This window comes from Scyliorhinus torazame, chromosome 17, assembly GCF_047496885.1.
Source record: "Scyliorhinus torazame isolate Kashiwa2021f chromosome 17, sScyTor2.1, whole genome shotgun sequence".
NCBI lineage: Eukaryota > Metazoa > Chordata > Chondrichthyes > Carcharhiniformes > Scyliorhinidae > Scyliorhinus > Scyliorhinus torazame.
The window spans coordinates 166079958-166097986 of record NC_092723.1 but is presented as its reverse complement, the minus strand read 5'-3'; the positions used below and the strand labels follow the sequence as shown (position 1 = coordinate 166097986).

General features: G+C 47.7%; 1 protein-coding gene across 1 annotated transcript; it reads right to left on the bottom strand.

Annotated features, from left to right (window-relative positions):
• Window positions 1-1410: 1410 nt before the first annotated feature.
• On the bottom strand, window positions 1411-17847 carry LOC140393485 (endonuclease III-like protein 1). Its single transcript, XM_072479812.1, has 4 exons — window positions 17701-17847; window positions 16163-16325; window positions 8478-8583; window positions 1411-4293 (listed from the first exon to the last, which is right to left on the bottom strand). Exons 1-4 carry the CDS (start codon window positions 17845-17847, stop codon window positions 4107-4109), a joined length of 603 nt encoding a protein of 200 aa, XP_072335913.1. The 3' UTR covers window positions 1411-4106.
• Window positions 17848-18029: the final 182 nt, after the last annotated feature.

Sequence of the window (18029 nt, the reverse complement as noted above, 5' to 3'; positions counted from 1 at the left end):
CTGGGCAAAGGGCTAACAGGCAGTTAAAAGTATTAAGACCTTTTGATTAATAATAACCTTCATTATTGTCACAAATAGGTTTACATTAACACTGCAATGAATCATCATAGATCATAGAATTTACAGTGCAGGAGGCCATTCGACCCATCGAGTCTGCATCAGCTCTTGGAAAGAGCACCCTACCCAAGGTCAACACCTCCACCCTATCCCCATAACCCAGTAACCCCACCCAACACTAAAGGGCAATTTTGGACACTAAGGGCAATTTATCACGGCCAATCCACCTAACCTGCACATCTTTGGACTGTGGGAGGAAACCGGAGCACCCGGAGGAAACCCACGCACACACGGGAGGATGTGCAGACTCCGCACAGACAGTGACCCAAGCCGGAATTGAACCTGGGACCCTGGAGCTGTGAAGCAATTGTGCTATCCACAATGCTACCGTGCTGCCCAAAGTTCCTGTGAAAAGCCCCTAGTCGCCACACTCCGGTAATGTCCAATTCACCTAACAAACACGTCTTTCAGGACTTGTGGGAGGAAACCGGAGCACCCGGAGGAAACCCACGCAGACACTGGGAATACGTGCAGACTCCGCACAGACAGTGACCCAAGCCAGGAATCGAACCTGGAATCCTGGAGCAACTGCTAATCACTGTGCTATTAGTGGATGGCAAGATGTTTCCATTTTTAAATAGAAAACAAAAACGAGGGACCATAAGTACAAGATGCTCACTAATTAACCAATAAGAATTTAAGAGAAACGTCTTCAATTGTCGAGTGGATAGAATGTGAGCGTATTCTCTTGATGTTGCCACATAGTTGTTGGGACGAAGCGGAGCGACACCTTTTGAGGGGATGCTACATAAGTACATGAGATGAAGGAGTAGAAGGATCTGCTGCTAGTGAGATAAACTGGGTGGAAAGAGGTTTGTAAGAAACAAAGATCAGCACAGACCAGTTGGGCTGAATGGCCGGTAAATTCTATGCAAAGCTTGTTGCCCTATTCTAATTTATTATTTCCTCCAAACTATGGAGGTTTTGGTTTCTCTTTCTTTTACCAATCAGATCTCAAGCCTGGAGCCACCGAAGTAAACTATTTAATTTATATAGCTTTGTTCCTCTTTTAAGATGTTCGGCCAGCTTTTGGCCATTCACATTAGCTTTTCAGTAACGAGAATGCAAGCTACACTTTTTTATTAGTGAAAAATCAGAATAAAGAACTATTCGCTTCAGCGATATATATTGGTTGCAGCCAGGCCACGTTATGGCTGGAAACATCAAAAATGTTAAGTTAACTCAAGATTACTTTATAATTGGCAATGCGCCAAGTGTTGGCTGAACCCATTCATAGAAAGTTAAGTCAATAAATCTGGTTTTGAAATTTTGGAAAAATAATGTCCATTCATCTTCATTTTTAATATTTTATTTCCTTGTACAAAATGGATTTCTTGTTTGTAGCTTGACATCGTTGTATCTTCTTTAGTTGACTTAGTAACAATACAACAACCCCGCCACCAGCATCATCCCGTGCACAGCCACCCCAGACCTCAGCTGAGAGATAAGGCAGTGAACAATTGTGGCACATCCCACATCTCAACGTTTTGGATTTGTATAGGCCTGGACATTAACAACAGCAGCTGCTTCTTATTTACCTGAGTGTACTTTGGAAGGAGTGTGTGTAATGGGCTGACTCGTCTTGCATATTCACCCTTGGCAACTCTGGTAGGCGTCAGGACACTAACCACACCACACACTTTGTATGCAGAATATTCACAGCTACTTGTACTGTCAACCCGTTAGATTGATTTCTGATGACTCCTATAAGTTTAAACATTCACTTTTCCACAATACTTCCAATTTGTTATATAACTGCCGCTGCTTCGGCCAACAGAAGATTGCTAAATTAACAATGAGGAAAGACTTGGTTACTTGAATCCTCTCAATAACTGCAGTACTCTGCAGCTGTCTCCACCTTTGCTTAATATGCAAGGTAAACTACAAAATATATAGAAGGTAATGACTTGCAAATAGAAATACAGAACTACAGCGATCTCCTTTTCACATTTGTGCAATGCTGAAATAGTGGGATGCATCCAATTCACAGGCACGACATCTGGCCAGAGTCAGGACTAACCATAGCTGCACTCCATCATATTGAAGTAATTGCCTCTCTCCTACAGGTACCTTGCACCTGTTGTGTTGGGCTTCCTGGTGTATATGCGTTTAAAATGGGGTTATGCTATTGGAGCAGGTTTAACAAACATTCACTAAATTGAATATGACTAGTGACAGCATAACGTAGACAGTCCAACCAGTTACTAAATCATAGCCTAGAAATCCGGGCTGGCGATAGTAGTGAAATAATGTTTAGTGTCAAGATATTCCTGTCTCATTTTGGTGAACAAATGGACTGTCTTTGCTGTTAAAATAGCAAACGAGGAATGATATACGGACATTGGCTGATCATGAATAGTAATTTCCAGCTTGTTTTTTTTCTTCGGAGCAGGATAGGCAGGTGGATCATTAAATGCTGATAATTGTGACAAAGCAATTAGAGTATATTGGCTTGTTAGCTCCCCGACTGATTTGATAACCCTGTGCTTTTATCTTGCCCACTTCTGCCCATTTGACTCACTGAGCTTGTCTGCTCTAAGTCTCTGATGTTTCTTTACTTGAATCAGTGAGGCGAGTGGTGAGATCAGGGTTTGAACGAAAGAGCGAAGTGAGTGCCTGGTTCGGCCAGCGCTGAAAGGGTGCACCATGGAGGGAGCACATTATAAAGTCAGTACTGCGCAGAGTGAAGCAGCTCTCACCACACATACCAGGAGATGCTCAACAGGTCAGACAGCGTTTGTGGAGAAAGGTCAAATTTCATCAAATCGCAGAATTTACAGTGCAGAAGGGGGCCATTCGGCCCATCGAGTCTGCACTGACAACTTGAAGCATTTATTCTGTTGCTCTCTCCACTGATGTTTCCAGGTTTCTATTTCAGCTTTCCGGCATCTACAGTATTTTGCTTTGGTATCTGTCATGTGAAATATTTATCCACCCTTCCACTCGCACGAAGGCATTTAATACAAGTAAAACTGTCCTAGCAGTTTTCAGACAGAAATTTTCCTTAGCTTCAGCAATGTGAGAAATTCTACAGCAGTCTTAACTCAGAAATAGGTTAACTGGAGTGGGCGCGATGGGAGGATGAATTTCCTATTGTACTGGTCTCGGTGAATTGGGGCAGTTCACATCTAGGAAAGTAATGAGAGGGGGCTGCTGGGGGGGGGGGGGGGGGGCACAGGGGTACACAGAATCTCAGGGATGGCAGACTGAATTTTTCTCCCTCAGTTGCAACTGGTGGAGCGTTAATCGATGCACCAACCTTTCACTGTCAGTACATGTCACCGGTATCTTTTTTTGTTTAGGGAATTCACCTACCAAGGGCTGGGTACAGGGAGCTGCCGTGTCCTTCTCAGCTGGGCAACAACGCCAAGGAGGACCCTACAATAGAGGAACAACTTGTAATGGAGGAGAGGGGATGAAGGAAATACAAGGAACATCTTTCTTAAAAAAAAACACTGGCCATAGGTAGGCGTTTCAACCAAGGGTACGGTCACACTTCCGTTTACTTAAACAAATGTGAACTGCAAACTACAGGCTAATTAACGGGTGCCAAGTGATCATTTGCATTCTATATTCAAAGCATTGGTTAGCATGCTCCGGTAAAATTGCCAGCCACGCTACATTAACCAATGAAGCATAGAATTTAACAGACACCTTAACTGTTGAGCTAGAAGGAGCCTTCAGTGGAATTTCAACCAGTTGGTTTAGCAGTGAGGAATCTGAATGCTTGTTAAACTGCAGATTAGTATGTGAGACTTGCCTGCCTCTGTCAGTAGGGGCCACCAGGCTGCAGTCCCACTAAAGATGCATCTTTAGGACCGGCACGCTGCTCCCACTGGGAATGTCATTAGTAAATTGTGTTCAATGCTGCAACTGGAATCCATCAACAACATCAGATACAGTTTTGTTTTAGTTAACTTCAGGACAAACATCGCCCCATCGTTTGAATAATTTATACCACTATCTAACATCCAAACACAAGGATTTAATTATTGTTGTTGTTGGCAAGGCTGATGCAGGGAGCTGGGAGGAAGCCCGGGATTTGTTTTCCGAAGATTGTTCTTGGCTGAGGGACAGATATCTCTGTTGAGACATCCAGCACAGCGAGGGTTCACTGGCAGGCACGTCTGCTGACCAAACCCCACCAGCAGCCAGTTCGTCCGGCTCCAGAGCTCGCTGAAAGGAAATGGGGGAAAGTTTAAAAACATTGCACCGTCTGAGATTTTCACAGTCTGATCCCCAAAACATTGCTGCATTCACTCAAAGCACAAGGTGAACTGGAGACTGGTGACTCGGAGTCAGAGATTTCCTGCTGATAGATCGTTTGGTATGGGGTGGTTGGGGGCGAGGAAAGAGGTCACATATGGATCAGGAGCTCGTGGGAGGATGCCACTAGATTCTATTAGTTAAATGTCTTTAGAAAGAGGAGGGATTTTAATTTGAGATAATCAGCGAGTACGTCACATACTCCCACCTACTGTGGGTGAGGAGGGGGAAGGCTTAACTTAAGCAACCAGTAGAAATATCTGCACTCTGCGGAATAGTTCCCCAAGTCAGAGGTCATGGGTTTGAGACCCACTCTTAAGCCTTTGGCCTGTAATCCAGGCTGATTCACTCACTGCAGTACTGAGGTAGTGCAGCATTGTCAGAGGTGCCCTCTTTTGGATCAGACATTAGACCAAGGCCCAGCCTGTCCTCGATGATAGATGTAAAAGGTCACATGAGGAGTATTGGGGGAATTCTAGCCTGGCATTCTAGCCAACACCTATCCCTCAACCAACATCTTAACATCGGTTCAATTTGGCATTTATCTCGCACCCCTTTGTGGGAGCTTGCCGAGTGCTAACTGCTGCCTTGGTTACTATATTATAACCCTGACTACATGGAATGCACCACCATCTTCTCAAGGCCAACTAGGGATAATGACAGTGACGCCCATATTCTGAGAATAAACAAAACAGAACGATCCAAAGTCACATCTCTAATCTTGCTGGGCTGATTGTTTAAGGTACCTCTATTTCTATACTTGTAAACAGTTTGTTACTTCAGAACATTCTAGGTGGCAACTCAAGGTGGGGTTGGCAAACTACTCCAGGATTTACGACTAGTACAAAAGGTGAAGTCACACGGGATCAGGGGTGAGCTGGCAAGGTGGATACAGAACTGGCTAGGCCATAGAAGGCAGAGAGTAGCAATGGAGGGATGCTTTTCTAATTGGAGGGCTGTGACCAGTGGTGTTCCACTGGGATCAGTGCTGGGACCTTTGCTCTTTGTAGTATATATAAATGATTTGGAGGAAAATGTAACTGGTCTGATTAGTAAGTTTGCAGACGACACAAAGGTTGGTGGAATTGCGGATAGCGATGAGGACTGTCGGAGGATACAGCAGGATTTAGATTGTTTGGAGACTTGGGCAGAGAGATGGCAGATGGAGTTTAATCCGGACAAATGTGAGGTAATGCATTTTGGAAGGTCTAATGCAGGTAGGGAATATACAGTGAATGGTAGAACCCTCAAGAGTATTGAAAGTCAAAGAGATCTAGGAGTACAGGTACACAGGTCACTGAAAGGGGCAACACAGGTGGAGAAGGTAGTCAAGAAGGCATACGGCATGCTTGCCTTCATTGGCCGGAGCATTGAGTATAAGAATTGGCAAGTCATGTTGCAGCTGAATAGAACCTTAGTTAGGCCACACTTGGAGTATAGTGTTCAATTCTGGTCGCCACACTACCAGAAGGATGTGGAGGCTTTAGAGAGGGTGCAGAAGAGATTTACCAGAATGTTGCCTGGTATGGAGGGCATTAGCTATGAGGAGCGGTTGAATAAACTCGGTTTGTTCTCACTGGAACGAAGGAGGTTGAGGGGAGACCTGATAGAGGTATACAAAATTATGAGGGGCATAGACAGAGTGGATAGTCAGAGGCTTTTCCCCAGGGTAGAGGGGTCAATTACTAGGGGGCATAGGTTTAAGGTGAGAGGGGCAAGGTTTAGAGTAGATGTACGAGGCAAGTTTTTTTACGCAGAGGGTAGTGGGTGCCTGGAACCCGCTACCGGAGGAGGTAGTGGAAGCAGGGACGATAGGGACATTTAAGGGGCATCTTGACAAATATATGAATAGGATGGGAATAGAAGGATACGGACCCAGGAAGTGTAGAAGATTGTAGTTTAGTCGGGCAGCATGGTCGGCACGGGCTTGGAGGGCCGAAGGGCCTGTTCCTGTGCTGTACATTTCTTTGTTCTTTGTTCCCTCCCCATTTCCTATGGTTCATAAGAACATAAGAAATAGGAGCTAGAGAAGGCTGCAAGGCCCCTCCAGCCTGTTCTGTGATTCAATAAGATCAAACTGATCTTCCACCTCAACACCACCTTCCTGCATTACCTTCATATCCCTTAGTAGGCAAAACCATTGACCTCTACCTTGACGGGGTATCTACCAAAGGACGGGGTGTACACAGCTCTCTGATGTGGAGAATCCCGGAGATTCATAACCCTTTGAGTGAAGAGATCTCTCCTCAATCTCAGTCCAAAACAGCCGACCCCTTATTCTGAGACAGTGACCCTGTATTCTCAGTTTCCCAGTGAGAGGAAATATTTTCTCCGCATCTACCCAATCAAGCTCTTTAAGAATTTTATATGTTTCAATTTAGTCACCGCTCTGTCTTCTGAACTCCAGTGATTCCCCACCCTCTCCTGCCCCGAAACAAACACTATTATGGTTCGCTAATCGAAAACAGAGTAGGCATAAATGAGTCATTTCTGGGTTGACAAGACGCAACAAGCAGAGTGCCACAGGGATTGTGCTGGGGCCGCAACTATTTACAACTGATGACAATGACTTGTGTAGTTGTCAAATTTTCTAATGACACAAATGTAGGTAGAAAAGTACGTTTGTGAAGAGGCTCTAAGGAGCCGCAAAGGGATACAGGTTAAGTGAGTGCACAGAGATTTGGCAGATGGAAAATAAAGTGGGAAAATGTGAACCTGTCAATTTTGGCAGGAAGAACAGGAAAATCTAAATGGAGAGAGATTGCAGAACCCGGAGGTGCAGAGGGATCTGGGTGTCCTGGTTCAGGAATTACAAAATGGTAGTATGCAGGTACAGCAAATGATCAGGAAGACAAATGGAATGTTGTTGTTTCTTACAATGGGAACGGAATATAAAAATAGGGCTGTTTGGCAACAGTTGTAAGGGCATAGGTGAAATCACATTTGGTGTACTGTTTTGGTCTCCTTATTTAATAAAGGACAAAGCATTAGAAGCAGTTCAGAGAAGCTTCATTCAACTGATGAAAATGAAAATCGTTTATTGTCACAAGTAGGCTTCAAAGGAAGTTACTGTGAAAAGCCCCTAGTCGCCACATTCCGGCGCCTGTTCGGGGAGGCTGGTACGGGAATTGAACCATGCTACTGGCCTGCCTTGGTCTGCTTTAAAAGCCAGCGATTTAGCCCAGTGTGCTAAACCAGCCCCTATTATGTTACACGGAAACGTTGGGCCTGTATCCATTGGAGTTTAGAAGAAGGTGCAGCACGGTAGCCTTGTGGATAGCACAATTGCTTCACAGCTCCAGGGTCCCAGGTTCGATTCTGGCTTGGGTCACTGTCTGTGCGGAGTCTGCACATCCTCCCCGTGTGTGCGTGGGTTTCCTCCGGGTGCTCCGGTTTCCTCCCACAGTCCAAAGATGTGCGGGTTAGGTGGATTGGCCATGATAAATTGCCTAGTGTCCAAAATTGCCCTTAGTGTTGGGTGGGGTTACTGGGTTATGGGGATAGGGTGGCGGTGTTGACCTTGGGTAGGGTGCTCTTTCCAAGAGCCGGTGCAGACTCGATGGGCTGAATGGCCTCCTTCTGCTCTGTAAATTCTATGATGATGATAATCTATGAAGGAGCGGTGATCGTATTGAAACATGCACAAAAAACCCTGAGGAGGCTTGACAGAGTGGATGCTGAGAGGATGTTTCCCTGAGTGAGAGAGAGAGACCAGAACTAGGGCACAGTGTCAAAATAATTGATCTTCTATTTGAGAAAGAGATGAGGAGAATTTTCTTTGGAGGGTTGTGGGCCTGTGGATGATGGTCACAATCAGATCAGCCATGGTCTTATGGAATAGCACAGCAGGTTCAAGGGGCTGAATGGCTGCATCTTGCTCCGAATTTGTATGTTTGGACTATTCCCTTTTTCAGATAACTGCTCACATAATTCTGGTTCCAACACAACTGTTACCCTTGTGTGCGAGTCAGGGGCTTTGGCTGATTCTTGCACTCCCTGTAAGATCTTTACTTAACAATTCTCTGTCTGCAACGCCCAAGCCATCCCTCTCGTCTCTCTGCTACATTTAGCTGTCTCTGCCCAACCCCGGTTACCGTGGCATCCATTCTTCCAGCGCCTGTCTGCTTTCCTCTGGGTTCTTTGTCTCCTTTCTGACCCACTTTAGCCGGTTTACGATCCTGTGCACGTGGGTGTCAACACCTGCAAAACACGTTTGAACGGACCAGGATTAAATGGGTTAGGTGGGTACGGGGACAGATTAAATAATGGTCAATGGTGTTCATCAAAGCAAATCAGCAAAGCTATGTCACAGGTTTGGATTGCATTAGATCTCCTCTCGGGTTATTACCCCCACGTGCAGCTGCTGGTAACCAGGAATATGCTTGTGCTGTTCAAAATCTAATCATGCGATTGTGTAACTTGCGACGTATCATAAAAACATAGGACTTAGGAGCAGGAGGAAGCCATTCGGCCCCTCCAGTCTGCACTACACCGGAATGAATCGCTACTGGTTTTCAAAAACGGATACTAGTCGTGATTACCGTGCCTCCCACAGGATGCAGTGGCAGTGCCAACCTGGGGAGCCCCACTAGTGGGGGAGGGCATTTCCCTTCTGCGTGTTGTGTTGGGGGGGGGACTCTCCTTGTCCACTGGGGTGTCCAAATCTCCATGGCTGGGGGGCCGGTGTTGTGATATCTGTGGTGGTGTGGGGGGGGGGTTAAGATCGGGCAGCCTTCGAAAAAAGGCAATCCGATCTCAGAATTCAGGCCCGCCCCTCCAGCTGGCTATGTGATCCTTGCTGGCACTTTATACAGAATGCCATTAAATCAGGCAATAAAAGGCGCCTGGGAAGCTGGCACGTTTTACAAAGCTTTTCCCGCCTGATCCAACACTCAGGGTACAGGATTAGAGTTTCATTTTGGGAAATTGACGTGGATGAGGCAGATCGGCTGTATGAGGGCAAAACAAAATGTCATAAGAACATAAAAGTTGGGCCTGGAGTCAGCCATTTGGCTCTTTGAGCCTCTCATTTTGGGGATGCCAACCTGCCCAGCTTCTTGACGCTGTGGATGCGAGGCGGGACATCCTGCTCCCCCGAGGGGTGTCGGAGGACCAGCAGCAGGGTCAGCAGTGCCTTCTGGGAGTCAGGGGCAGTGCCCATCAGTGCAGGCAGCATGAAGAGGAGTACCGCCGTCCAATGTCAGAAGACTGAAGACCTCCACCGAGATGCAATGGTAAGTTACCAACCCTCAAATTCCCAATCCTCCCAAACCTCCACAGATCACTGGCTGACACCTCACACTCTCCCCACATCCAATCTTCGTGTTTCTTCCTCAGGACTCACTGGCACCCCCAGCACAACTTTTTAATGTCCAGGTGCAGTGTCCACACATGCCACCTGCTATAAACCCCTGACTCATCAAGCATGCGGCTCACGATACCCTCTCTTTGTCCCCGCAGGAGAAGATAGCCCATAATAAGCGGGGAAGGGCCAAAATGGGCAGGGAAGGCAGAGTCCTTGGGTCCTCACCCCCGATGAGGAATGAGCCCTGGAGATCACGGAGTTGTCCGAGGAGAGAGCAGTCACCGACAATGAGGTTGCCCTGCACTGCAAAGGTGAGGATCCATTGCCCCTTCACCCAGATGGCCTGTCTCAAGTGAGTTGTTCATGTCGGACATAATGGTCCTTCCCTCTCACTGACCACATGTCCATTGTCTTGCAGGATCTCCATCTGATGAGGCCAGGCCATCTGGGGTTGTTCCCACCCATGCCACCCAAGAGACTACCTCAGAGGAGAGCTCCAAGGAGACCACCATCGAGGCGTCATAGCTATCACCCCCACCTTCCACCAGAGCAGAGACATAGACCTCGGTAGGCGATATCAATGGACAGGGCACAATCTGGTGAGCACCACACAATTATTGCTGCCACCAAGGAGAAGATGGCAGTCCCCAGTTCTTCAGAATGACATTGGTGCATCTCAAGGGCAGCGGGCAGAACAGGGTGGCATGGGTACGTCGGCTGGGGCCCTCCGGTTCCCAATCCTCCAGAGACATTCACCAAGGTCATCAAAGGCCATAGGGCTGCCTCCATCTCTGATGTGCATCCTGGACATAGACGTAACAGTAGACCACGAAAGATGAAGAAGATTGAGGAGCACGGAGTGGGCATGGGCGGCAGGGAGTAACTATCTGGATCTGGGGGAATGGAAATGTCAAGTGTTCACTATTAAAACGTGGAACACCTGATACATGTGAAGCCTCTGTCATGTCAATCTTCACTGTTGGCCTGCCGGCACCCCCACCCCCCGTTTCCTTCCGCTCCCCCCATTCCCCGCCACCTAGGCGCAGTGGTCCAAGATCCCGTTCAGAGGATGGGGGTGGGCGGGCGGTCAGCAGAAATACAGGAGCCAGACTTTGGCATAAACGGAGGAGCACCGGAGCTTTCCCCACAGCGAGTGATCATCACTCTCCTGCCTTGTATAGTGACCCTGCTGACGGTGCCGACACAGGCCCATCACCGTGGAGTGGTGTTACCCAGACCCTTGGAGGGTGGATCAGGTGGTTGCGGAGGGGTCAGTTTGATGGGGAGGAGGAGGAAGAAAACGGGGGAGGAAGGAAGGGATGGAAATGGGAGGGGGTTGAGCTGATGGACATAGCCTTGTCCTATGGGAATCTGAGGAGGATGAGGGTCTCCCTGGTCCTCTGGGCATTTCGGATCCTTGCCACCGCCTATCCTCCATCCTCCGGGCCCTCCTCCTCCAGCCCCTCCTGGTCTGCCGCATTCTGCTACTGAGATGAGGCTGCATATCGCCCCACTGCTGTGCCTGGTAGCAGACCACGACAAAGCGGGAGACACCCTGGGGTTGGGGGGGGGGGGGGGGGGGGGGGGGTACTACTACAGATCACCACCAGAGCGGTCCAGGCATCATAACCACATTTTGAACAGCTCGATGTACCGCTCAATGACCGCACTGGGGGCAACGTGGGCCTCATTATATCGGGTCTCCTATCGGTCCCCAGCCTCCGCATTCGCGTCATCAGTCAGGGCCTCAGCGGGTAGGCCTTATAGCCCAAGAGCCAACCCTTCATCCCGGGGTGGCCCTCGAAAACACCAGGGATCTCAGAGTGTCCCAGGATGTAGCTGTCGTGCACTCTCCCTGGGTAGCGTGCACACACGTGCATGATACAGGGACAACGTAATGAGCCGTTTGCATAAAGGTTTAGAGCTGTGGTGACCTTCACGGTCATCGGGAGCGGCTATACCCCTTCTCCACAGGGTGCCATGTCCGCGAGGACGTGACACAGGCGCTGCACTGTTTCTTTGTTGAGACGGAGTCTCCTGCGGCATATGCTGTCTGTCATCTCATTGGAAGACCAACGACGCCTCCCTCTCTGGGTTCCTGCCCAGCCTGATGGGTGGCCGGGTCTTCAGGGTGTGCAGCGGCCCCTTGCCTGTGCATGTACAGAAAGTATATGTGTGAACATCAGTGTGTGCATATCGGTAAGAGTGTACATCATAAAGAGTATATGCATAAATGATTGCGAGTGCATGCCTGTTGAGTAGGCGTGTGAGAGAGTGAGCAGTACAGACCACCGTAAAAGGTTTCTCTGGCACGGGGCACAGCGGAGGAAGGAGCGCGAATACCCCACCCCTTCTACAGCACTGGTAATTTGCCAGGGGCCAGACCATAGAAGCAAGAGGGGTCGCAGCATTCAAGCACATGGCAGCCGGACAAAAAAAAAGCCATCTGTGGGAGAGATCCAGAACTCGCCATCGGGAGTGGGCCAAAATTGCAAACTGATTCGAGCCCGGCGTGAATCTCAATGTTGACCTTTCCTGCTATTTACCCTGTTTGCCCAGATCTGCGCCGGGCACAATGCGGTTATTGAACCTTGCCCATTATATAAATGCAAGTTGTTATTCTGTGGCATTGCAAAAAACTCTTTCCTTGAAGACAAACAAGAAGCGAGGGAGAGGAAAACAAGTCTTAACCTTTGCAGAATCCTATTGAAAGAAAAAGCAAGTGTATTGATTCCTTTCCAGTAGCGGATCTGATCTGGACTATATTCATGGATGACAACGATGTTGTTCTGTTGACTCTCGTTCATTTTCTGCTGGCAAAATATTTTGCTTGGAATCAGTTCTTTCTCTTTAGCAGATACATTCCGCCCACTGTCTGTCAGCTGCTGGGGGAATATTTGGAATGGCCCAATCTGCTACCATTGTGACCACAATTGTGACTATCTTGGAACGTCCTAATTGCGGCGTCGCTCCTTCTCCCTTTTCCCACCAGTCACAGTTTACCGCTGCACAGGATGGGAGGAATTTTGTTCATGTAGTTTAGCATTTGAGAATCCTGGCAGTCACTTTCATACAAAAGACATGGAGAGCTCTTGGAGAAAGTCAGCATCTCTTGTGTTTCCCTGCTCCCATTCCCACTATTTTGTAGGGTCCTCACACTCGAGACTGTTTGCCACCAATTCTTTATCGTTCTCGCCTAAAGACTTGGATTCTTCACTTGGATACCCATAACCACTGGTCGCGCTTCGTTACTCTCCCCACTCGGGTTTACAGAGTGGATTTCAGCAGGTTATTCGAGCAGGAAGGACATCACACCCCCTGTGTATCCTGTTAAAAACACGGTACCATGGCAGATCAGTTGTTGCCATTGGGAAAGTAAAACAAGATGGGGCTCATTTTTTGAGATTGAATAAACATTTAAAAAATTATGAACGGTTTGATAGATTATAGTACAGAAGATGTTTCCACTTAGAGGGGAATCCCATACTAGGGACCATGATTATAAAATAGTCACTAATAAATCTAATAGGAAATTCAGGAGAATCTTCTCTTTCCAGAGAGTGGTGAGAACGTGGAACTCGCTACAAGGTGTAGTCGAGACGAACAAAATAGATGCATTTAAAGGGATGTTAGATAAATGCACGAGGGATAAAGGAATAGAAAGTTACGCGGCTCGGGTATAGGGGTTTGAGAGGATTTGTATGGAACTTAAACATTGGCACGCATTTGATGGGCCAAATGGTCCGTTTCTGTCCTGTAAATTCTATGTCGTCCTGCTTGCCACATGTCAAAAGGGGGTCACTACTTTATGCAGGGCTGGAAACCCTGGCCAATTCCATGCTCCTTAGCCTATGAACATTGATACCAATTAGAGCCTGGCTCAGCTAACTGAGCTCTAAACCCAAGACCTGTCAAATCTGTACAAAGCATTTTACTCCATGCCTTAACCAGTAACTCCTTGCTTCTTCATTGAAGATGATTAAGAGCTCCTCTTTAAGTTTATTGAAATGCTGGCCCAGTAACCGTGGGGGGGGGGGGGGCGCGCACGCCTTGTTTGCATTCCGCAACAGGCACTCGGTGCGAACGGATCAGGAGTGGCTGGACAGGGAATCAGGCTTTTGTGTTTAACATCTGTTGAACACAGGAGGAGAAAACAATGGAGGAGCAACGCACAGAGAATAAAACAATTGGAAACTGACTCCCTTTTAGTGGGTAGCACTCTCACCTCTGAGTCAGCAGGTCGTGAATTCAAGTGCCCAGTCCAGACAGTGAAACCCACAATCCAGGCTGACGGAAGCAATGCCGTACTCAGGAAGTGCTGCATTGTCAGAGACGTTCATTTGGATGAGATATTAACCCAAAGCCCGGTATACCCCCTCAGGTGAATGCAAAAGAACCTATGACTCCATTTTAAAGAACAGGGAAGTTCTCCCCAGTGCCCTGGACAATATTTATAGCGCTATCAAGGTCATGGAAACAGCTAATCTGTTGATTATCACACTGCAATTTCTGGGAGCTCGCTGTATGAAAATTGGCTGCCGTGTTTCCTACATTACAACAGTGACTACATTCCAAAAGAACAGCTGAAATGGCTGCAAAGAGGATGTCCTGTGGGTGCGAAAGGCGCTATATCAATTCAGGTCTTGCTTGTTTTCTTTGCCATAGAACAAAGTTGTCTGGACAGCGCACCTACCTTCAGTCCTCAAGGTCAGCTTTTCTGACACAAACCCAGCCCATTACGGTCAGGCTGGCTCCATGGCTTCTCTTTTTGACATGAATGCAAAGCCAGCTGGTGAAAGACTTGCCAAGAAAGGCACGCATTTATATAGCACCCTTCACAACAACAGTGCAGGACTCCCTCAGTACAGCATGTGAGTGTCAGTCGAGTTTAAAATAGGGCTTCAAAATAATTACCTTCTGATCCTGAAGTGAGAGTGTTACCCACTGAGCCCTAGGCTGGTGCATCATTGGGACTGGACTTTGCGTGCTTGCCAATTCCCAATCCTCCAGTTTGCCAAATTGGTATTCAAGAGCCAGCAGATTTTACAAAAAAAAAAAATAATAATTTGACATATTAAAAATTCCAAATATTTTCAGGAAGCCCATTCCCTGAACTGGCTCCATACCAGTGACTGGCTTAAGCAGTGGCCCAGATTTGTTTCCCCCGCCACTTGGTATCCAGAAGAATATCGACCTGGATCTGCACTGTGCAAGCTATTTGATTCATTTCAGAGACTGTTAACCAATAAAAGGTCTGCTCGGGTTCAAGCCGCACTGGGGGAATTCACAAAACCTGGGCTTCAAACGTGGCCCAATGAGAAATAAAGAAGCTTCTTGACTATTCCACCTATTAGTGCAGTGCCTCCGAAATTTTATCCCACTATGACCCCTTTGTGCGGCCACAGAGAGTGAGTGGGGCAGTTTCTGAGCAGGTAGGAATTGTTGAGTTGGGGGGGGGGGGGGGGGGGGGTGTTGAGCAGGGAAAATGGTTTAGTCCACTGTCGGTTTGAAGACTCTGATGTGGCACAGTGGTTAGCACTGCTGCCTCACAGCGCCAGGGATCCGGGTTTGATTCCAGGCTTGGGTGACTGTGTGAAGTTTACACTTTCTCCCCGTGTCTGAGTAGGTTTCTTCCCACAATCCAAAGATGTGCAGGTTAGTTGGATTGGCCACGCTAAATTGCCCCTTAGTGTCCAGGGATGTACAAGTTAGGGTGGGGTGGATGGGGGAGTGGACCTGGATAGAGTGCTCTTTAAGAAGGTTGGTGCAGATTCAATGGGCCAAATGGCCTCTTTCTGCAGTGTAGGGGTTTTATGCGGCCTCGGAGCTAAGAATTGTGTGTGTGTATGTAACGTTTCCTTGGTGCTGGTGCCAGGACTGCCCTGACATTCATCACAGCGCGCGTTCAAAGCACCTCCTGCATTAGAAGCACACCCAAGAAATCCCAAAATTAGCCAATCGGAGCACTGAACTGATTGGCCAATAAGGGCACTGAAAGAACGACCAACCAGGGCAGCAAAAAGCTGTTCCATTAACGAATAGTTTCGGAAAATAATTCACAGCTAGCCAGAGCCTTCTCTCAATAGTCGCTCTTGCTGCTTTGTGAGCCCAATGGGAGTTGTGATCTACAGTTTGGGAGCCCTGATTCAGTACATTTGATTAGGTATTGTCGGCAATTTGTTCGTAGATGTGTTCCCTCACAGGAACGTAGAGCACCAATTTCATTGGGTAAGCAGCTATCCACCAGATAATGGCCTGAACTAGGGGTTCAGTCTGCACGGCAGCACCACCCAGTGGCATGGATTGTATACACATCACTGTTCCCAGGATGATGCTGTTCAAGCATCTTCCTATAGCGTTACTGTCCTCAGCCATTTGATTTTGGGGTCACTGCTGTAATGTCCATAAAGTGGCATGCAGCTGGTGACCTCGTCCGACCCCTTGACTTCGCGAAGCAGCTGCTGTCCGAAGTACTTACTGATGCCGACACGTTGTTCCAGGCTATCTTCATGATGAGATGGCTCATCTTCGGTCCCACTCCTGGAAGTTTCAGAAGTTCACTGATGCTACTGGGAATGTCACCATTGTACTGTTCCTTCAGGATCACAGTGGTCTGTTTGATGTACTTCACTTTACTCTGCACATATAAATCACATCATGAATAGCATGCAGAGTTGACAACAATCCCTCAATTTGCTCTTTTGATTGGGGGGGTGGTAGCCTAGTGGTTATGCATTGGACTGGTAGCCTCTGGGCCTGGAGATCAGATCCCACCATGGCAACGGAGGAATTTTAATTCAGTCAATTAAGTAATTCTAATCATGAAACGACTGGATTGTAAAGACTGGTTCGCTCATGTCCTTTAGGGAAGGAAATCAGCTATCATTCCCTGGTCTAACCTAGTTGTCACTCAGATTCACAGTAATTATAAAAAATATTACTTCATGGAACGAGGTGCATTTGTTGCCCATCCCTAATTGCCCTTCAGAAGCTGGTGGTGAGACAATTTCTTGAACTGCTGCATGAACTTCTTGAACATGTGGTGTAGGTACATCCACAGCGCTGTTAGGAAGGACGTGCCAGGATTTTGACTCGGTGACAGTGAAGGAACATTAATATATTCCAAGTCAAGTGGTGTGCGGTTGGAAGGGAACTCTGCCAGTTGTTATTTTGCCTATGCATCTGCTGCCTTGGTCCTCCTAGATCATTAGAGGTGGCAGGTTTGTAAGGTGCTGTCCAAGGAGCCTTGGTAGGTTGCTGTAGTGTATCTTGTAGATGGTACACACTACTGCCATTGTATCGGTGGTGGATGGAGTTTATATTGAAGATGTTAGATGGGGTGCCAATCAAGTGGGTTAGCTTTGCTCTGTATGGTGTTGAGCTTATTTTTAAAAAATATATTTTAATTCAAATGTCCAATATTTTAACATTTTTACAAAGAATAAACACAACCACCCCTCCCCGAAACTGACCCCCTACCCTTCCATCCCTTGACGGCAATCATATCCCCCAAAGTATAAGATAAACAAATCCCATCTCTTGTGGAACCCTCAAGAGCAAACTTCACCTTCTCCAAATACAGGAACATCATTCGATCCCCCAGCCACACCGAGGCACAGGGGGGAGAAACTGACCTCCAGGACCCTCCTACGAGCGCCCAACGAGGCAGAAGCGAACACATCTACGCCCCCAGCCCCCCACCCGTCTGCAACCTCGGCAAGTCGACACCCCGAAAATGGCCTCCAGGGGATCCATGTGGAGAACCTCAGACATGGTGCTAAAAAAGCTGCCCCCAAAATTTCTCCAACTTCAGGCAGGACCAGAACATTCTTCTCACACACCGCTCGCAGCTCCCCTCCACCCCCTCAAACAATCGCCTTCCTTAAGTGGGCCCTGTGCACCACTTTTAATTGAACCAACCCCAGCCTCGCACACAAGGTTGAGGCATAATCCCTCCAGAGCACCTCGCACCATAATCCCTCCTCCTTGGCCTTATTCATTTCCATGGATACTTTATCCTCCTCCATGATCCTACCGTAAGTTTCGGAAACGACCCCGTCTTCCAGCATCACCACCGACAGCACCTCCTCCAGCAGCGAAGAGGACGGTGCCACCAGGAAGTTCAGGGAGACTTTTCTCAAGAGGTTCCATACCTGCATATATCTGAAGCCCTCATCACAAACTCCTCCAAGCTTGCGAACCGCCCCTCCAAAACAAATCCTTCATTTCCTTCACCCCTCTCTCCTCCCATCCCCAGCAGCTTGCATCAATCCTCCCTGGCTCCCTCTTTATCGGCATCACCCTCAAGCCTGCCCTCAACTTAAAGTGCGGCCGGAATTGC